The sequence below is a fragment of the Athalia rosae genome, chromosome 2, assembly GCF_917208135.1.
Source record: "Athalia rosae chromosome 2, iyAthRosa1.1, whole genome shotgun sequence".
Classification (NCBI taxonomy): domain Eukaryota; kingdom Metazoa; phylum Arthropoda; class Insecta; order Hymenoptera; family Athaliidae; genus Athalia; species Athalia rosae.
Window position 1 is genome coordinate 30,482,941 of NC_064027.1, and position 20,399 is coordinate 30,503,339.

At 41.2% G+C, this 20,399-nt stretch overlaps 4 protein-coding genes across 11 annotated transcripts; 2 read left to right on the forward strand and 2 right to left on the reverse strand.

Annotated features, from left to right (window-relative positions):
- Nucleotides 1-505: 505 nt before the first annotated feature.
- LOC105688336 (adenosine 3'-phospho 5'-phosphosulfate transporter 2) lies at nt 506-2,600 on the reverse strand. Of its 3 annotated transcripts, none has more exons than XM_048651269.1 (5): nt 2,462-2,600; nt 1,712-2,319; nt 1,415-1,630; nt 999-1,355; nt 506-917 (listed from the first exon to the last, which is right to left on the reverse strand). In XM_048651269.1, exons 2-5 carry the CDS (start codon nt 1,883-1,885, stop codon nt 570-572), a joined length of 1,095 nt encoding a protein of 364 aa, XP_048507226.1. In that variant the 5' UTR covers nt 1,886-2,319; nt 2,462-2,600; the 3' UTR covers nt 506-569. The 3 variants fall into 3 exon arrangements, with proteins under 3 accessions (XP_048507226.1, XP_012259944.2, XP_048507227.1); XM_012404521.3 differs by lacking the exon at nt 2,462-2,600 and having other exon boundaries at nt 1,712-1,918; nt 2,050-2,239; XM_048651270.1 differs by lacking the exon at nt 2,462-2,600 and having other exon boundaries at nt 1,712-1,918; nt 1,996-2,239.
- Nucleotides 2,601-2,668: 68 nt separating this feature from the next.
- On the forward strand, nt 2,669-8,281 carry LOC105688333 (cyclin-dependent kinase 14). 3 transcript variants are annotated; one of them, XM_012404518.3, is made up of 7 exons: nt 2,669-3,053; nt 3,938-4,027; nt 4,457-4,588; nt 5,506-5,702; nt 5,818-6,203; nt 6,286-6,830; nt 6,911-8,281. In XM_012404518.3, exons 1-7 carry the CDS (start codon nt 3,005-3,007, stop codon nt 6,979-6,981), a joined length of 1,470 nt encoding a protein of 489 aa, XP_012259941.1. In that variant the 5' UTR covers nt 2,669-3,004; the 3' UTR covers nt 6,982-8,281. The 3 variants fall into 3 exon arrangements, with proteins under 3 accessions (XP_012259941.1, XP_048507224.1, XP_012259942.1); XM_048651267.1 differs by lacking the exon at nt 2,669-3,053 and adding an exon at nt 3,070-3,517; XM_012404519.3 differs by lacking the exon at nt 2,669-3,053 and adding an exon at nt 3,716-3,857.
- An 82-nt stretch (nt 8,282-8,363) lies between these two features.
- Nucleotides 8,364-13,121, forward strand: LOC105688520 (puromycin-sensitive aminopeptidase). 4 transcript variants are annotated; one of them, XR_007277227.1, is made up of 7 exons: nt 8,389-8,844; nt 9,458-9,705; nt 10,026-10,176; nt 10,337-11,200; nt 11,283-11,969; nt 12,046-12,833; nt 12,930-13,121. XR_007277227.1 is itself a non-coding variant. In XM_012404907.3 (6 exons), exons 1-6 carry the CDS (start codon nt 8,491-8,493, stop codon nt 12,571-12,573), a joined length of 2,832 nt encoding a protein of 943 aa, XP_012260330.2. In that variant the 5' UTR covers nt 8,364-8,490; the 3' UTR covers nt 12,574-13,121. The 4 variants fall into 4 exon arrangements, 3 of the variants coding, with proteins under 3 accessions (XP_012260330.2, XP_012260332.2, XP_048507219.1); XM_012404907.3 differs by lacking the exon at nt 10,026-10,176 and adding an exon at nt 9,833-9,983 and having other exon boundaries at nt 8,364-8,844; nt 12,046-13,121; XM_012404909.3 differs by having other exon boundaries at nt 12,046-13,121.
- Nucleotides 13,122-14,571: 1,450 nt separating this feature from the next.
- On the reverse strand, nt 14,572-16,729 carry LOC105688251 (DNA-binding protein inhibitor ID-2-A). The gene has a single exon (XM_012404401.3). The coding sequence runs from the start codon at nt 15,202-15,204 to the stop codon at nt 14,800-14,802; it is 405 nt and encodes a 134-aa protein (XP_012259824.1). The 5' UTR covers nt 15,205-16,729; the 3' UTR covers nt 14,572-14,799.
- Nucleotides 16,730-20,399: the final 3,670 nt, after the last annotated feature.

Consider the following 20,399-nt stretch of genomic DNA (forward strand, 5'->3'; position numbering starts at 1 on the left):
ACCGATGAGTCGATCAAATGAGCTCAGAATCGAGAGATCTCGATCTTTTGAAAAATGCATTTTCAAACGCGAAATGTTTCCTGACTTCTACATTTCCAAAGGTTTATTATAGTTAGAAATTTATCTTAACAATTTTTTTTCAAGAATTATTCAGCAATGACTAATTTTCAAATTGATTATTCGTGCTAGTTTGAATGTCATCAAATTTTTGGTATCATGAAAATAGTTTATAATTCTTTCGGTCATCACCTATCCACTTGTGGTCTTGATTTTGAATACTTCATTCGAATTTCTTGAGGACTTCAGCGTTCACGATTTTCAGTTTCGCCTGGGTCTGCAAGCCTTCTCCCAATTCTATTTGTCTGAAAATTACTTTTAATCTTAAAAACTTTTGCTCTGTGTCTATGATTAATCTGGCTGCCATATCATCATACTATGAACTGATCAGAAAATCGGAAACTAGGATGGAAGGGATTACGTTGTGTCAAAATAAACTGTCCAACACTTGGATAACAAAAAAAATTAATTCACCAAATCGTTATACATTGTCACTAGAAATGAGCCTAGGCCTAAACATTAATCAGTAATCGCCTCTGAATGCGATTGTGCCTGATCCAGCACCGTTGAATTCCTATCCATAGTTCTTTTAATCCACCTTTAGCGTCGGCGCCTCGTTTTTTGCTGTATACATTCAAGTAGATCCCGAGGAGTACCAAAAGTCCTGACCAGACATATTGAAAGGTGAATGGCTTGTAGAAGAACAAGAAGCTGATCAAGATTGTTATTGCTTTTCTACAGGTGGTCACTGTGGCTGCAACAAATGCCCCGCAGCTTTGCACCAGAGTCAAAACGATTTGTATTCCCAAATATCCTGAAGCTGAAAAGAGCAGGCCATATCCATAGGTCTCCATAGGATGCTGAAGAAAGATGTAAAGAACATATCACGAATTGAATCTGCTCTCTCAATTGCTAAATGACATTGAGAAAATTCAATTTACCTCCGCACAAAAAGCAGCGCCTTTTTGTAGGTCTCTTGTCACCAATAGGATAAAAAATAAATATAAAAATCCTATACTGTAAGAGAACAAAACGACTTCAGTGTTTGTGGCTTTGTGCTGCTTCATGGCTTTCTCTTGCAGATTTCCTATAACCGCATCACAGAGTAGCGCGCAGCTGATCATCATTACTCCAATTGTATCAAAGCGAGGGGATATCATACTGTCAGCTAGTGTGAATGAAGCCAGGCCTATGCACATTAAAATTGCAGCTAAAAAATCCAAGAGACCATACTTCTTTCCTTGTATAAGAATACTGCCTATTAAAACTGGGACTAGCTTACAGCACTTGAAAATCACCTGGAAATTTTGAAGATATGATGGAAATTGACCCTCACGTCTCTAACTACATTGCATACCTGTGTAGGATAGTTCAAATATCCCAAAGATGAGTTTGAGAATCCCATAGTGCCCAAAGTAAGAAGAGCCAAGAGTAGGTAAGTTCCCAGTGGAATTCTACGTGTGACTCCTTTCATGCGATATTCGATCCACCCAAATATCGAATAGTATGTGAATTGAATCAGAGTTAGGTACCAGCCAAAAGGACGAAAGCCATCCAAGGTGAATATAAGCTCCTTAACAGAATAAGAGATATTGAAATTCCTTGAACGTCCTCAAACGAAAGAAAAGCAGAGAAACAGAGGGATGATTTTTACCTGCAAATATCCGTACAGTAAATAAAAAGCAAAGACGCCGGCACTGCACCATAAGAGTTGCATCTTTTGACTGGATTCGGTGAGATCGAAGCATAGAATTTTAATTTCTTTTCTATCCATTCGTTGTTTATAGCCACTGTCCAAAGTTTCAATACTAACCCCCTTCGAATCCATGATAAAATACAGCAGAGCTTTAACTTTATCCAGCTAATGTCAAAGGGAAGTAAGATATTTAATTATTCGAGAATTGAATATCGTTATTATCTGTTTCTTCTATCACTCGCCGCTCGTCAATTTTTCTCCCAAATCACATGCAAAATTCATTCATTCATATTTACAATTACAAAATCCCATTCACTTGACAGTCGTCTGCATTCTGAAGTTGGCTAGCGCCGCGACGTTACTCGAAGTTCGAACTCCGGCGAGCGCTTTCGATCCGGGAAGGAATTTGTTCCCGCTTTCTCATCTAGGTTTACACGCGCACAACCCCAGGTAAAAGTTTTCGAGTTGAAAGCACTTAAAAAGTCAACCTCGCAAGTTGAGGATTTAAATGTCGAATATTAATCGGTTAACTTGATATTGGCACATCGCGCAGTGGGAGGTGAAATCTGAAAAATAACGGGGCATCAGTAGCTGTAGTTTGGAATGATCGAAATAAATTTTTTCTGTCGCGTGAATGGATAGTTGCGAGTTCAAGTAGATGGGTTGCGGGCATGCATTGTTCCGAGTTTTAAAACTGGTGCACTTCACTTGAGGTGGTAACAGTGCTACGCAGGGGGCAGTCACTCGGTCAGTTTCATCAGTTTTCTACAACTCCTGCCAGTTTTGAGCCTTGCTTTGTGTGGGCAGCAGCAGTGCCAAGGATCAGAAACTCAGTAATTCGGTCATTCCGAAACTCGGAATTCACGAATCATCAAGAGAAAAGGCAAAGCTTGTCTACAGAGGGTCAGGCTTTCGACGTTTCAGCTTCCCGCACTGCAAGACATGATCGTCCTCCCCACGGTCTTTAACTTGACCGATCCACTTCCCGGGTTCAAAGGAGTCTGAGCTCGGTGCCCTGGCAAATCCTCCGCGTCCTGAAATCCGTGATTAAAAATCGTCCTAATAGAGGCATTCCTTGACACAGTAATATCGAGTGAAAGGAAAGGATTTTAGCCGGATAAAGTTTAATGGCGATCGGCCTAAGGTGTTGTGACTTTTCACCGATATTCCGTTCCTCATCACTCGCACGCTTTACCGTTCGGTGAGAATTGGAACCTATGTGTCCCCACCCATGTGTATGAATGAATAATCATGTACTGTCAAGATAAGGGCTCATCAGTCGCCTCAAAAAGCAAAGAAGGTAAGCATCTAGTGGTAACCAGAGGTCTCTTTACAGCTCATATTCGGTATTAGAAATTCCAGACGCTAGAATATATCGCGCCACTGAAAACACAGCGAGTCCCCACCCGCCGCATTTACGTCGACGAATATTTCTATGAAATTCCTTCAACTTTTCACCTTCACCATCAACATTACAACTACTCCCCTTTGTACTTAAAAGAACATTTTCGCGCGGGTCGAAAACAGAACCAGGATGTCTCGGTCTCCTAGATATGTATGGCCCACCGAAGGGTACAGGAAGGGGAGGACCTTTTGCAAACCACTATTTGTTTATTTATTAATCATTTGACATAGCTGAATCACTCACTCGTTAATCATCCGTCATATGTCATCATTGTCTATTGGAAGGTCGGAAATCGTGGAAACTTTGATCATCAAAAACCGAGATTGAGAAAAAGTAGACTAATAAGTGATCAGATGCAGGTAAGCATTCATAGTTTAGCTGGGTAGGCCAGAATTCTTAACTCTTACTCTATTTATACATTGAGTACTTTAGTGGGTCATCCCGGTGTTGAGAATTTATTAAATAAAACAATTTATCACCCACTATAATTTGTGGGTGACTGAATTGAGTGTACAGTATTCATGTCTCTCTCTTCAGAGCATTATAAAAAGATTGAGGGGCACTGGCATATGTGGTCACTCGTGTATACATTGATCAGAGTGTGAGTCGTGTTTAGTGATGTCATTGGTACGAGAGTGCTTGGGAGCAATGAGCGCAATGGTCAAACCTGACAATTGTAACTCAAAGTGTGATTTCTTGGTATGCACCAGCATCTGCACTTAGTGATTGATAATGTATATTCCATTAATGTAATTAAAATGATATTTATGTATGTTGAGGTCCTGTAACGATGCGGGAAAAGAAGGGAGGCGCCTTAAGCAGAGTCCAGAAGCTCAAGAAACGCCTTAGCCACAGTTTTGGAAGACTCTGTAAGTATTGTCATAACAGCTCATCGAATTAATTATGCTACTTGTATTCCATGATCAGAACTGACTTACCTATTTGTCAAAGACTACTTCTACTTTGTGTGTATCAACTTGTACTCTGGAAGGGCAACAGCTCCTTTTGGTTGCTGTAACAAGGCATGGATCACTTTACGCAAAGCTCGAACTAATCTTACTGGCACAAAGAAATTCTCCCACTACCATTTTCTAGTATCTCGATTAGAGTATTCTGTGGATTGTGAGTTGTAAATAGCAGAAGTTGATAAGAAAATATTCGAGACAATGTATAGTAGGTTTTTCAGACTATGAATATCAAATGAAACGTTTGATTAACACAGTGATGCTGCTCAAAAGCTAATCATGAAAAACAAATAAACTTCACGCATCCTTATTCTACGTCCATTCTGTCTTCAGCTATATCTAAAGAAGAAGCAGATGAAGTTTCTACAAGAGAACACCAGCTGCCATACAATGGATACTCGGAAGAATTCTTGGATCGCTTGGAGCCAAATGGCAACATACCTACGGACAAAGACCGAAGATATGGTGAGCACTTTGTCGGAAACATTTTACTCGTCATAATTCAGGTTCATTATTCTATTTTATCTACGAATTCTTCGAATTTTTTGGCCTTGATAATGTCAAGAAATTGATGCATAATCGCGCAACTTTCCGGCTATCACAGCAAGCAAATAAAATTTGAGCAGGAAATATTGATCATTATCTTGAAATTCTCTTATCGGTTGTGGACGTAAGTATAGATATACATAAGCATATATCTCATATCTCTGGTAAGAATTCCTATTTTTTCCACAGGATTTGGTATCAACGTTATATTTAGGTACATCCAAATGTATAAAAAATTTTGAATTATTATTTGCAAACAGAAGAGAGAATCTAGAGGAATTAATTTTAGCCAGACATTAGATAGGATATAATTAACTCGTGGAAGCTTGGCATATTATTCTAACCACAAGTTATTGCTTATTTTATAAACAAGTTTTACCTGAGTGTCTGGAAAATTTACTGAACCCATAATAACAACGATGAGAGGGTGCTTTGCATTAATATATAAGCAAAGACTGTTTCTCAGAGGGATTTAGAATTCTACTCTGTTTTATCCGTCGTACCCTCATAGATTGTGTCATTTGGATATGTAAAACAAGTTACTGTTTACTTTATAGACAAAATACTGCTTGGAACAAACAACGTTTGTTGCTCATCAGTGTTTGCTATTGATAAGAACTGTGCTGTGTGCTATGCAAGGTATATATGACTCACAAATAGAAACATCTGTTTTATAAAAGCTACTATTCTCTCATGCTCAACCTTGCTGGGTCACAACACCTATTGTAACTGGTCGGAGCTGAACTGAGCCATGTTGCTGCATAGGATTTCAAACTATATGAATTAAATATTCTTGTTAGATAAAAAATTTTTTAAGCGAATGATTATTTTTTCAGAGTGGGCAGGGGTCGGTGAACATGAGAGAGTTCATCGACAACTATCGGTATCCAGTGACTCTAAACTTCTGGACGAAGATATAAGGGAAGAGGCACGAGTTATTTTACGGCCTCGACGTCCCCCGCGTCCTAAGTCTGAAGTTTTTCTAGGACCAGATCCACCTCCAAGACGAGCAAAGCGATTCTCTGCATTTGGGGTAAATTATGAAAATTTATCACAAATTTCTTGGCACGACAAGGTTTCTGTTACTCAGTGAAGATAAATTTTTATGATATGTCCTTCTAACTGCTTGATTCTATTCATTTGTTCAGGGAGATTCGCCGTTTGGAAAGTCTGACGCATATATAAAGCTGGAGCAGTTGGGTGAAGGTTCGTACGCGACGGTGTTTAAAGGGTATAGTAACCTGACAAACCAGATAGTTGCGCTAAAGGAGATAAGACTACAGGAAGAAGAGGGTGCACCATTCACTGCCATTCGTGAGGCTAGCCTTTTGAAGGAGCTCAAACACAGCAATATAGTTACACTCCATGATATCGTTCATACCCGTGAAACGCTTACATTTGTATTTGAATTCGTTCACACGGACTTATCGCAGTATATGGAAAGGCACGGTAGTGGTGGCGGGGGGCTGGACCCTCGTAATGTTCGATTATTTCTTTTCCAGCTACTGCGAGGACTTGCCTATTGTCATCGTAGGTAAGTTGTCGCAAACTCGAGTGAAAGTATTAGAAATAAAATGATTTCCATCAAATAATTCTTGTGTTCGGGAAAATTACAGGAGGGTTTTACATCGCGACGTGAAGCCTCAGAACTTGTTGATAAGTGAAATAGGAGAATTAAAACTAGCAGACTTTGGTTTGGCTCGAGCCAAGTCTGTTCCATCACATACGTATTCCCATGAAGTGGTGACCTTGTGGTACAGGCCACCGGATGTTTTGTTGGGTTCAACGGAGTATTCGACGTCTTTAGATATGTGGGGGGTGGGCTGCATATTTGTCGAAATGTTGACAGGGGTGCCGACTTTCCCAGGAGTTCGAGATACGTACGACCAACTTGACAAGATATTCAAAATTCTAGGAACACCTACCGAAGACAGTTGGCCAGGTGTAACTCACCTACGTGGCTATAAACCCCACAAATTAGGCTTTTATCCACCCCAAAAATTGGGGCTTTCTTTTCCTAGACTGTACGACGTTCCTGAAGGTGACAATATGGCCACAGCGCTTCTACAGTTAAATCCTGATAATCGGATAGGAGCTGACGAAGCTCTTAGGCACCCTTATTTTGCTACGCTTCCTGGAAAACTTTACGAATTACCTGACGGTAAGTGAATATGATGGAAATTTCACTCAGGTGTTCTATGTTTGGTCGATGTATTATTCTATCAAATTTCAATATTACAGAAGTCTCCATATTCAGCGTCGAGGGCTGTCATTTGTTCACGGAATCGCGGCACTCTGCCCTTAAGACCTGAGACTAACGTAGCTATCAAGTACTGAGATATAATGCCCAAGGTAAATGAGTTTGAAGATCCAGACCCTGGCGCGTTATCCGCTCTCTCCCACTCTCCCTTTCCTATCTCTTATCTTATTCGCTCTCAGGGCCGCCTGATCTCCATTTCAATATCCGATAGTAGTTTTGGTCTAAAGAAATACTACATCGTAATTAAAACTACAAAAAATTTGAGAAAAACTGCAGGAGAAAGACATCGGAGAACACAAACAAAAAGATGAAAAGAGAAAAAGTAAAGAATACTATATAATTGAGTAACAGAATACAAAATAGAATGAAAAAAAAAAGAATAAAATGGTGACGATTACGTTCCACTGTATAAAAAGTACACGTATACAGTAATAAACTCCAGTCAATGCAAAATAGGAAAATGCGCTCTATACCTACGCACTGAAATTTTTTTTCGAGACAAACGTAATCATTAAACAAAAATAATAATAATAATGGTACATTGAAAGAAATGCACGCTGGATTTAGGAAGCAGGCACGCACTACCCATCCTCGCACTTCGTCCAAATACTAGATGTAGTCGACTGACACGAATCAAAAGTTGAAGAAAAAAAATCAATAAAAAGAAAGGATAAAAATTTAAACTGCCACCCTCGCGTCCCTGCCACATTAACTCGAACCATGGATAGTCATGGGGTGGGTGGCGGCGATTGACTAGCGAGAATATAAACTAAAATAGTAAGTAAATCAATTGCCTAATTACTACAATCTTAGGATGACCATTAAAAGAGGACTTGTAACGCTTTTACAGGCAAACTTTAACTACCCTGATTGTTTATTTGTATCTTAAGACTGGGTCGAAGGTAAATACGTAGTGGCTATTGGCCAATTATTAATTATAAAGCCGATCAAAGTGTTACAGGTCTTCTAAATTTTATCTAAGTTACAATATCGCCGATTTATATTCAAAGTATAAAATTATAAATGCGACGATGATAGCCATTAATTACCCTCCTCCGCCCCTTGTTCCCCTAGTAGTTTATATTTATACCGATTTTCAGCACATTTAATTAATAGCATCAAAGGAAAAAGGATGGAAAAATCTTAAATAAGTAAAATGTTAAAACAGGACAACGGAAAAATATTATAGTAGAACGAAATTAAGCGTTATTATTATAATTATTATTATTGTTTGAGAACAGAAGGCGCGTATGGTAGAATGTATATAGAACTCCAGGTTTATATTATTCAAGACGCTGACATAACTGAGCTAAACTAATAAATGTGACTTTGTAATAAATTTTGTGCGAATATGATCGATAATTGGAGCCCCGAATACGCCCGCCCGAAGTCCTTCATCAATTCAAAATCGGCGCCCTTGTCGTCACGACGATTAAACAAAAAATATTACGGCTCTTCAGCGCCATCAGCGCTGAGCGGGTTGAGCGGGTAGCGTGCGCAATTGTTTCGAGATAATCCGTTGTCGCACGTTCAAAAGATTGAAAATCGAGTTTATCGTTCGATGTATTCGCGGTTATTTCGTGCCTGCGGTCGCCGTAGTGTGAGCCAAGTTGTGAGTCTGCAAAAAGAGAAAGGATTAAGTGGAAAGTGTTTGTTGCAGCTGCTACAAGAACATCGTTGTCTTACTGCCGCTACAGTCAAGGTTTCGAAAAAGTTTTTTTACGCCGCTTCATCCACATCTCCGGCGACATCGACAACGAACGTTGAAGAGGTTGTTAAGCAAAAGATGCCCTCAGCAGAAAAAAAACCCTTTCGCCGTTTGCCAACCGACGTACGCCCGTACCACTATGACATTTCACTCACGCCGGATCTCGCCAAATTCACGTTTAATGGGGAAGAACGAGTTCACATCGACGTAAGTCATTTTTTATATACATTTTCATCATCCGCACGGCTATATACTCACTTGATCTTATCTGCCTCACTCTGATAATCCATATGCCGCATGTGTGTTTAATTTTATTATTTGAAATTGAATGTGGTGTATCTGAGGTAAGTCTTAGATTAGGATGCAAAAGGTCTTTTTCTGTTGTTACCTACACATTTTTTACCTATTGTTTGTCGAGAAATGTATGTATGTCAACCAGTAAGTACCAAATGTTAACAAACCCTATCGTAGTCATCACAATCAACGGGTGTCTATAATTGTTTTTAACAATCTAACGCAAGATGTTAAATTTGTTGTATTATTGTTTGATGTTGTAACAATCAAATTAGCCCTTGAATGGGGGACTGGCGTTGAATGTGTGAGATTGAAATCTGTTTTGGCTTTAAAATGTGTGTTCCTTCACGATTCCTACAACATTATCATCATTCCCTGCAAGCATTTGGTAAGCATTTTTCTATCTTCTTTTCTGCTTATGCCTTGCTTTGATTCTCAGAAACTACTTAGTAAAACATTTGAAAGCACTCAGTTTTTTTTCACCAATTCAATAATCTAGAGCAGTTATTAACCCTGTGGTAAATAGGTCAAAAATTGTACACATACGGTGGTCCTGAATTCTCTGGATATTGACATCAAGAGTGCAGAATTTCATGGCAATGATGGAAGCACAATGGCTGCTGCCCAGATCCACTTATCTAACGCAGATGAAACTGCAACGCTTGTCTTCCCCCAACAACTTCCTGTTGGCGAAAAAGTTGGCTTCATAAGCTTTGTATTTACCGGAGAAATAAATGATAAAATGAAAGGCTTTTATCGCAGCAAATATACCGGGTAAGTTTCAGTTGAAATTTTATTTGTCATTTTTCCCAGTGACGAAATTTCAATTCACGTTCATAACTCTTGTCATCGGCATGTTATCTTTATTTTATGTGAGTTCTCTGGCAAGAATACATTTCAGTGCCTCAGGGGTCAATGCGTATAGCGCAATTACATTTCTCTGCCCAATCTCAGCACGTAGATTGTTTCTCTGCTGGGATGAGCCGCACCTCAAGGCTACATTTTCTATTGATCTTAAGATCCTAGATTCACAGATTGGTCTCTCCAATATGGTAAGCAGCACTGCCCATATTTATTCAACGATGTTATTTCAGAGCTAATGGGGAGGATCAGTATGCAGCTGTAACGCAATTCGAGGCAACAGATGCAAGGCACTGCTTTCCCTGTTGGGACGAACCTGCCCTCAAGGCCACCTTCGACATTACGCTTGCTGTGCCTCAGGACCGAGTTGCTCTCTCCAACATGGTAAACAGTGCCTGGCATTTGTACCTGTATTGTTTTTTTACATATTGAGAAAATAGTTTCTGGATATTTCCTTTGTAGTTTATTCAAACAGCACTTGCCAGATCTCAAATCTACTCAATTCTATTTGTTGAAGCATAAAACTCATTTTCTTCCATTCCAGCCTGTGAAATCAGAGTCTATGGAGGGTGAGTTTCGAGTTCTAAAGTTTGAGAAGACGCCCATCATGTCTACCTACCTTGTGGCAGTGGTGGTCGGAGAGTACGACTATGTAGAGGGAAAATCTAGCGACGGAGTTCTCGTGCGGGTTTACACGCCAAAAGGCAAGAAAGAGCAGGGAGAATTCGCTTTGGAGGTAGCAACGAAAGTTTTGCCTTACTACAACACCTATTTTGGTATTGCCTATCCACTGCCGAAAATGGATCTTATAGCTATTGCCGATTTTTCTGCCGGTGCAATGGAAAACTGGGGTCTTGTTACCTACAGGGAAACCTGTCTGCTGGTTGACCCGCAAAATACTTCAGCTGTAAGAAAGCAATGGATAGCTTTAGTAGTTGGTCACGAATTAGCCCACCAGTGGTTTGGTAATCTCGTAACCATGGAATGGTGGACACACCTCTGGCTTAACGAGGGATATGCCTCATTCGTTGAGTTTCTCTGCGTTGCTCATATTTTTCCGGAATACGATATTTGGACACAATTCGTCACAGACACCTACATCAAAGCTCTAGAACTTGATGGATTGAAAAATAGCCACCCGATAGAGGTTCCTGTCGGACATCCCTCGGAAATTGATGAAATCTTCGACGATATTTCCTACAACAAAGGCGCCAGTGTAATCAGGATGCTGCATAGCTACATTGGCGACGAAGACTTTAGGAAGGGCATGAGCTTATACTTAAAAAGACATTCATATTCAAATGCCCTGACAGAAGATCTTTGGGCAGCATTAGAGGAAGCAAGTAGCAAGCCCGTGGGTGCGGTCATGTCAACTTGGACAAAACAGCAGGGATTCCCGGTTCTTAAGGTAATGTATCCTGAAAATAGTGTGTTATAAGAAACGCACATATCGAAGTTGTTCGATTAATTTTCTTGACTTTCCATTCCAGGTCGATCAGCGACAGCAGGGAAACGATCGAATTTTGTCGCTTTCTCAGGAAAGATTTTTGGCCGATGGATCCAAGGACGAAGAAAAAAGTCTGTGGATGATACCGGTGAGTGTCAGCACATCCGCCGCTCCACACGAAGTAGCGGTCAGTACCATGATGGATCAGGCAACGAAGGAAATTGTTCTCAAAGATGTGCCGCAGTCGGCTTGGGTCAAGATAAATCCTGGGACAATCGGCTTTTACCGAACCCGGTACAGCACCGAGGCACTGTCTCTGCTGTTACCAGCGGTCAAAAACCGTTCCCTTCCACCTCTTGACAGGCTAGGACTCCTCGATGATCTGTTCGCCATGGTCCAGGCAGGCCATGCATCAACGGTCGAGGTCCTGCGGCTGATGCACGCTTTCCAGGCAGAGGATAACTATACCGTTTGGTCCAGTATCGTGAATAGCCTGGGCAAACTTGGCGTTTTGCTTTCCCATGTCGACTACGAGGATTCTTTCAAAGCCTTCGGACGATCGCTGATGAAAGATATCGGCAATAAACTTGGATGGGACCCAAAACCTAACGAAAGTCATCTCGACACTCTTCTCAGGTCTTTGGTACTTGGTCGACTAGCAGCTCTCAATGATCAGGACACTATTGAGCAGGCTAAAAAATGTTTCGAGGCGCATGTGACTGGGACGAAGGTAGAGTCAATCAGTATGAATGAATTTTTGTATACAGCTCATTTGCTCACCACAGTTTACTTTCTCCGTACAATAGGTTCTATCCGCGGATCTTAGAAGCCCAGTTTACAGGGCGGTTCTTTCGGCCGGCGGAGCTGAAACGTTTGCAACAATGTTGAAGTTGTACAGGGAGGCGGATCTGCATGAGGAAAAAGACCGAATATCGCGAGCTTTGGGCGCGATAAAGGACGAGGGATTGTTGAAACGGGTCTTAGAGTTTGCTATGAGCGATGAAGTCAGGGCCCAGGATACGGTATTTGTAATAATGTCGGTCGCCATGACCTACAAGGGACGAATCCTCGCTTGGCAATTTTTCAAGGACAATTGGAAAGTCCTGATGGACAGGTACGAGGGGGGTTTCTTGCTCTCAAGGCTCGTCAAGTTCACAACGGAAGATTTTGCCACCGAAGAAAGCGCACTCGAAGTTGAACAATTCTTTGCCGATCATCCAACTCCTGGGACGGAGAGAACCGTACAACAAAGTGTGGAAACTATCAGACTGAACGCAGCGTGGCTTGCCAGAGACAGAGAGGCGATAAAATCGTACCTCCAATCCCATCCATAATTCTAAACGACATGCATTTAACCTAGTCACTCGTTTCTTATACCTATATTTTTACCTACGCAACTTTTTCAAAGATTCACAAGTTCTGATGCAGGTATTGAAGGTCATTCCTTTACCGGCTGAACTTAAATACCTGACTCGTACGAAGTCGGTATCGTCTGAAATTCCCTAAATTACTTCGCATGTAATTTTCGATCGTTACAGTTATTTGTAATCATCCTGTAACGTGGAAATCAAATGAAAGGTGCCACACGTGCGAGGTGAGAGAGACAATCGGAATAAGCTCTTCGAATCAGGTGAAAAATAATTTCATCTTTATAAATATGTTAATGTATACCGCATCAAATTTTTTCTAGGTTGTTGTTTATTATCGCCATTATTAATCGTCGTCTACATACAAAATGTTATTACGTTGGTGGTCATCTCATGGTATCGTTACCTAAAAGGGGGAAAACTAGCTTTGAACTCCGAATAAGGCAGCAGACCTGTGTATAAAATAATGATTATAATTGATTTAAATATACTAATTTTTTGATTGACAGTATAAATTTGTGGGAACCAATGCAATCGCATCACTTCCGAACGAAAGAGGAGTACTCATTTTTGCGTTCGCCATTCCGGCTGCAAGCCCTCCCCTTAATGCTCTTTGCCCTCATTCGCTTCCGTCGATTTATTTGCATATTTTATTCATGCGAACGCGTGCAAATGCGACCAACGCAGATCTATTTAAAGTTGCGAATCTTCCTCCTACCGCGACACGAAATAACATTTACGAATGGGGGACATCGATGCGTTCGTATCCCGTCACATCCGCCACCAGCCATCCTAGAGGTATACCCTTGCGAATAAAATGTCTCTCCGGCGAGGGTGGGTCCACCCTTCGCCCTCGCCGAAATCCCCCGCGGCTGCTGCCGCCGCAGTATATGAATAGAAAGTAGGAGGTAGATTGGAGTGGTACGTTGCGGAATAGAGTGGAGTGGACGTATCGGCGAGGGTGTCTCCTCGTTCTCGTTCTCTCCCCTATTCCCGTTTGAGTGCCGCGTGGAAACCTTTCCACCCCCGCGTTCCCAGCAATGGAAATCAGCGGGGTGGCCGAAGCCAAACCCCCGAGACCCGCACAACGCGCACGCGACTCGAAGCGCGGATCAATACCAGCTAGGGGTATCCGTGCAGCTGGGCTAAAAGGAGGACTAACTCCAGCCATTGAATACGAATATCGTCATGAATACATTATCATCCTTATCAAAAAAAAAAAAAAAAAAAAAGAAAAAAAAATCGTGAATCGTGAATTCACCCTAAAGAGAGGAACTTGACTACCATAATTCTTTTTCCTACTTTCTTCCTCAAAGGGCTGATATTGTTTCATGAAACAGAATATCTACGTATAGAAGTGCGGTTGATATATTATTGGAGTAAACAATTAATCAAGTACAACAATTAGACACGATTCTGTTTCTTATTTTTATTCATTCATCCAACGTGAGAAAATTTTTTTTAAATTAAAAAAAAAAAAGTAATAATCACTTCACTTTCTTATATTATTTACAAGGTTTTATTTTATTTTATTTTATTTACTTTTATTTACTTAAATCTTTTTTTTTCTCAGTCTTTGTAAATATACATTACATAGTATGTAGTTTTATATCTAAACGTAATAGTTACTAATAATAATAATAATAATAATAATAATTCTTTTTTAAAATCTAAACAATAAAATAAATTTATGGAGAGACGATAACGTGACGATAAAAATTTGAAAAAAATATCGTTTGTTCAAAGAAAAAGACATCAATAATAATAGAATAATAATAATGAAAACAACGTGACATAAATTCGTATAATATCGTGGAATAAACTGGCGAATATTTTTTTTCTACATATATTATAGTATTATAATAGAGAATAGGTATGGAATAAAATTAAAGAAATTCCGTTACTATCATGCGTTCATATTGTACGTAGGTATGCAAGTATGATGTACCAGCGGCAGCTATTCTGTTAAATATTTTGGGTTTGTTATTAATTGTGATTTTTTTCTTTTTTTTCAGCGGGTTTCGGAGGTATTCGCGTGGTTATTCTCGACGTGTACTGAGGAATGACGATGAGTATAATATCTATGTACAGTATTTACATTCTCCATGCTCCCTCTACCTTTTGCCCCCCTTCTAAATATCTGAAAATCTGACCACCGTTTATCAATTAAGAATGATTATCGTCTTTTTTCCGTCACCGTTCAGATACCCCAGGCGAGGTTTCCGTCGTCATTACAGACGCGATAACTGTAGCGTTTGAAAGTGGCTGCAAAGGTTGACGTTGTTGCAGTTGGAGTACTTGGGATCCTTGAGCCGATCCTTGCGGGACTTGCTGCGATGATTTCTCCGGAGCGTTGGTCTCCTCGAGGGTTGTTTGGAGGTCGCATATGTACTCGATCACCCTCTGGATCACTTCGAGCTTTGATAACTTCCGCTTTCGCGGCATGTCGGGGACCAACGAACGTAACTTCGTTAGGTAAGCGGCGACTTCTTCTGCTTCCATATCTCGTCGGTTGCCGTTCAGGCCCAAACCGTTGTGCAAAACGCCCCGCGTAGGCGGAACTCTACCACCGACCGGACTCACCACCATCGCCTTCATTGTTAATCGGTGATCTGGTAAGTTTTTTTCCTCTTTCAAACTCGGTATACTCGGATACGGTGAAAACGGAGCAATTAGTTTATCACGCGGTCTGCATTCACTTCCGTATATGTATATACTCCTGATTTAGCCTTGTTACTTGTTATGTAAAGACGGCCGCTCGTGTTGTACTCGATTTTGGAAGAAACGATAATGTTCTCAAATTCAAATTTCTCCGTTTTTTTCCTCAGCCAACGATTGCGATAAGTCGCGTCACCGCTTCTCTCCTCAACTTCCAACAGTACGTATGTTGTACGAAGAGTATTGATTTCTCACGGTAGAGACCCGATGTCGTTCCTTCTTATAAAGGCGCCGCGCGATTATTCCCAGAGCAGAACGGCGCACAATCGTAAGCTACGCTTGGAATCCCTTCCGGCTCCTCTTCTTTTTACTTAATTTATTTATTTTTTTTTTTCAAATAATCTCGTTCAATATATTCCTTCGGTAATCGATGCAACTGTGGTATTTATTCATACACTCGAATGCAGAGCACTTCACTTTTTTCTGTCTTCGGTCGACAATTTATTCGGTCTCTTATTTTCTTGGCTCGTCTACGTTCTCACACTTGAATGAATACGGTGTTCCAATCACTGCGGTTAATTATGTGTCGCTCTTGCTATTATTATTATTATTGTTATTATTGTTATTATTACTGTAATTACTACTTCCGGTCTGTTTATCTCAGTTTTTTCCAAATTCTTCCCCCCTCGATCGCGGGGTGCTCCAAATTTCCCTTATCTCGTGTACCGTGTCGTGCGATTGTTTTTCAATTATATCGTGAACGTGTGAAATTTATTAATTGCGCATCGTCGAGTCACGGACGACGTGAACACGCTTGCACTTCGAAGACGACTAACCTCCGCCCCTCACCTCCAGGTTTATATAGCCATCTCCCTCCCTGACGGGTTTTTCTCCCCTCTGCACCCCTTGATATCTCCCACCATGGGAGTACCGCGCCTTCTTCAACGGCGCAATCGTTGCACGACTTCCCTGCGCGTATAGCGAAAGACTCGACACGCCAACTTGTATTTCGGTTCAACTTACATCGTAAACTTCTACCCGGTAATTTTCACCGAGTACCTTATATGCGTTCACCGCAAGAGCGGCCGGAGACGCAAGAGGAAAAAGAATGCGAATAAACGACGACGGAAATCGTTTGGAAATTTCGAGTCGGCTACTTCCCGACGACGAACGACTCGTGGCTCGTTAAAATTTACAACGCAACTAACTCCGTGACGTTTTGCAGGATCGAATACTTTGCTAGTCGGGGGTGTCGACGCTCGACGGGGTCTCGAGGCTCGTCGGTTATACGATGAGGAGAGAAAGGGGAAATCTTCCGTCGAACGTCCGGCGGCGCCAGCCACTGCACTGGACACCGGGCATCGCCAACCGGCACAATGACGACCACTACACACATCGTAAGCGCAATCAGGGAACACCATCGTCGTCAGTCATCGCGTCCTCGACGAGTTCCGTCCGAACGAACGGAGAGAATATTTATGTAAAGGTATATCGGCTATGCGCGTCTCTTTATTGTTGTCGTCGACGCGGGATTGCAAGGCAATGCCGATGCAATCGCGTCAACTTGTAACGATATATTCGTAACGCGACATACGTACCGTACGCGCAACTTCGCCGAACGAAAATATGACTGCGAAAAACTGTTCATATTCGTATCGCAAATCGTCTCTCTATACGCGACACAACGCCGCGGCGAAGATGATTCTGTACGTACTAGCCATCCGCGGCATATTATTGTTGTAGAGAACTCAACAACAAACCGCATTACGTGATTACTTCATTATAGTTAGACCAAACGATTAGCGATTATTATACGATACGTATACGATACGTACATACGTATACCTATACGCGTATGACGCAGGTATAAAGTAATTTGTAACACCGCTCAATGAAACGGGAATGTGTTTAAAATCTTCTCTAATGTCGTAGTAGGTATATAGAGTTTCAGTTTGTGAATGAATTTCCCATTGATCAGATACGGCGTGTGTTATATGCCGTCTGTATACACACGTTATACAGCACCTGTTTCATCAGACTTCGACAATTTGATTAGTCGTCGCGTTTCTTCTTCCTTTTCTTGTTCCCCTTTTTTACGCTCTTAGATTCAAGTCAGCTGGGATGATCGCTAATCGTCGATGGTTTTGTAACTAAAATTTTACCTCCGTGGAACCGTTTCAATCGTCGTTGGCGTTGAATATTTATTTCTATAAAAAACAAAGTAGAATAATATCGCTCACATCATCGTATAATCCGTACGTACGACGCGAGTCGACCGCCGCATTTTGAATCGCTTTTTCCCTCCTCGGTGCGCGTTGAAGGAAAAAGATTGAAAGAATAAAAAAACCGATGTTACTCCGCGCCGGGATTAGAAGGTAGAATTTTAACTGTTACCCAACCCGTGCCACCGCTCACGAACCACTCACATACGCCTTTGTCGAATTGTCCTGTACTTCCAAACTGCGAAACGCCTATGGGATCGTGATTTATGAATGATTCATTATACGTACAGCGGTGGCGTCTGTACAAGTCGCGGTGAGAATATAATATTACACATAGGTGTACGATGACGCTGAAATAATTCGTCCGTACCCGTACCTGTGGGCGAAGCGTACGCGAGGATACGCATGTGGAGAAAATTGTTCTAAAAATGAAAATCTGTCCGCTTCTCTCGTGTTTCTCGGCAAAACGTTGGGAGTCGAGGAGACGTTGCCACGAGATATTGAAGAGACGGTGTCGAATTTATTCGGTAAATACTGGATTGCCTCGGTGCGGAAGATATCGATTGCTCGGATCTACCCGAGCGTCGTTCGGTACCAGCGCACTTATTATTCAAAAATAATAATCTGACAGGAAAGTCATCGTAGACACGCGTGTCGGAGGGGGGCGATTTCATGTAGCTACGAGTGCATGCAACGCGTCTACCTACGAAATAATGATTACACATAATGAGCTGTACAATTTTCGCGTGGGGGAAACAATTTGCTGATTACCGAGAAACGATGCTAACTCTTATCTCCTCGTTATCTTATTACGTCTGCACACATTTTACACGTACGTCCACATCCGAGGCACGAAGACGGTGGAAACGAAGCGAACGGGTCGCATCGTGAGAAATCACCCATCTTCTGATTTCGCGTGTTTCTTTTTTTTTTCTACACTCGTATTTTCGGTGTGCGATATTTCTCAATCTCCGTTTATTCGCGAACTCCATTTTTCCATCACCTTGAAACCGTGTCATTCGGTAGAGAATGCCCCGCGTAAACACACCTATGCAATAACGATAAAATTTTATCGCATCGTCGCGTTCGACACCTGTAGATTTTTTCGATAGCGATAAATAATCCACGTCATCCTCGCGATACCGAGAGTACAAATTTAGTGCACGCAGCTGATCCGTACCGATGTTCACACCTGCGGATTTTCCATACCCGATAAAAAGTACGAACTCCTATCTAATCTCGAGTAGTAATCGTATGGATCATTCATTTATTTGTTGAGCAATATTATTTTCTTATTTTTTTTTTCACCGGACTCGGGTGTTATTAATAATTGTAACGGAATTTTCGTGTACCAGAACCGCGAGGACGCGAGCACCGGCTGCGGCAATCTTTTACACGATCTTATCGGTAGTTCGCGGGTACACCTGAACTCCAAATTTGATAGGAAACTGCATAGTACTTACTTACAATTAGATATAGAGAGAATTATTCATCCCGCAATCTCGGGAAATCTACGTCGATTACGTAAGAAAAGGATTATTCATTCGCTTTACGGATTGAAAAAAGAACGGTCGCGTAATACGGTAAACTATTAAACCGTACAGACAGACGTCCTTTTATATATTTTTCTTCCGCACCGATCACCGTACACCTCTCCGGTATAATACGTACGTACGTACCTGTAGAAATCAAATGCAACACGACCGACGACGTATTTTATTTATAGACGTTCTTGCACCGGAATATCTTATACGTATGCGATACCTATGTTCATACCTATTCCGATACATACCAACGTATACATATAGCGTATAGCGTATAGCGTATAAAGTCGCGGTTAAACTCCGCGCTTCAATTTGTACATATAGTATCGAGTTATATGTACGTACATGCGCTGTATATGGTTAACGTATTCCTCCGGCGCCATGTAATTTATGGTATAGGTATTTAATTATATCGAAACACGCGTTACGACTACGTCGCATTATTCAGACACACATGTACGTACGTACGTATTATTGAAATTCGCGAATTTGTTTACTTGTTTACTTGTTTACTATATATTCGCATCTGCGGCTCGATAATCTAATCTGGATGACTTGGCTGCCCCGCGACGTATATATTTATGCATACGTGTACACCGTAATACCTACTTAGCAAAACGAGTGTTTTATAGGCCACACATTCGCGATATGTATTATATGAAAATCCGGCGTGGGGCGATACGCGTATGCGAAAAATAATTCTACGTGTGTTACATTATGCGAGATATTATGTACGTACGTACGTACGTACATTGGTTGTACTCTCGGTGCACGCAGCTGTGTCGCACTCGACGGGAATCACCGGCCATCACCCGTCAGCTAATCGTAGGCATCCTGTCCTCGCTGAATCCCTAGATATACATATCTACACGCCGTACATAAAATATCATACGTATGTACGTACGAATTCCTACGTTAAGGAATATAACGTCGTATGGATACAGATTTAGGGTGACGATTGAAAAAAATATTCTCTTTTCACTCGTACCGAGGTAAAAAAAAAAAAAAAAAGAAAAACCTCTTTCAATTTCAACGGCACATAATAGGAATAGAGAATACCTATGTACGGATTCTCTCGCGTTATGTATGCACGCAGTACGCGCACACATACGACGAAGAGCAGAGTGTTAGACCCAATTTAAAGTTCACGTCACTTGAAGAACAGCAGCTGCCGACTCGGACTATACTCGGCGTCAACTATGCCTACGTGTCATTATTCTATTCGAGTATATATGTACGTACGTACGTACATAGGTGTGTGCGTACATACGAAATAGATAGTATATCATTACCCTTATCGTATACATTTTATTCATTTTATTCATGTGGGTGATTCGATGGAAATTGGGTAACTGTACTAGATGTTCCC

Excerpts from the sequence above, each read along its gene's own strand:
- LOC105688333 (XM_012404518.3), top strand. The coding sequence starts at position 3,005 with ATGTACTGTCAAGATAAGGGCTCATCAGTCGCCTCAAAAAGCAAAGAA. Across the intron at positions 5,703-5,817 it reads AGCGATTCTCTGCATTTGGG|GGAGATTCGCCGTTTGGAAA; the intron begins GTAAATTATGAA and ends TCATTTGTTCAG. Across the intron at positions 6,204-6,285 it reads CTTGCCTATTGTCATCGTAG|GAGGGTTTTACATCGCGACG; the intron begins GTAAGTTGTCGC and ends GGAAAATTACAG.
- LOC105688336 (XM_048651269.1), bottom strand. The coding sequence starts at position 1,885 with ATGGATTCGAAGGGGGTTAGTATTGAAACTTTGGACAGTGGCTATAAA. Across the intron at positions 1,631-1,711 it reads TACTGTACGGATATTTGCAG|GAGCTTATATTCACCTTGGA; the intron begins GTAAAAATCATC and ends TATTCTGTTAAG. Across the intron at positions 1,356-1,414 it reads ATTTGAACTATCCTACACAG|GTGATTTTCAAGTGCTGTAA; the intron begins GTATGCAATGTA and ends CAAAATTTCCAG.
- LOC105688520 (XM_012404907.3), top strand. The coding sequence starts at position 8,491 with ATGTATTCGCGGTTATTTCGTGCCTGCGGTCGCCGTAGTGTGAGCCAA. Across the intron at positions 8,845-9,457 it reads AAGAACGAGTTCACATCGAC|GTCAAAAATTGTACACATAC; the intron begins GTAAGTCATTTT and ends TGTGGTAAATAG. Across the intron at positions 9,984-10,336 it reads AGATTGGTCTCTCCAATATG|CCTGTGAAATCAGAGTCTAT; the intron begins GTAAGCAGCACT and ends CTTCCATTCCAG.
- LOC105688251 (XM_012404401.3), bottom strand. The coding sequence starts at position 15,204 with ATGAAGGCGATGGTGGTGAGTCCGGTCGGTGGTAGAGTTCCGCCTACG.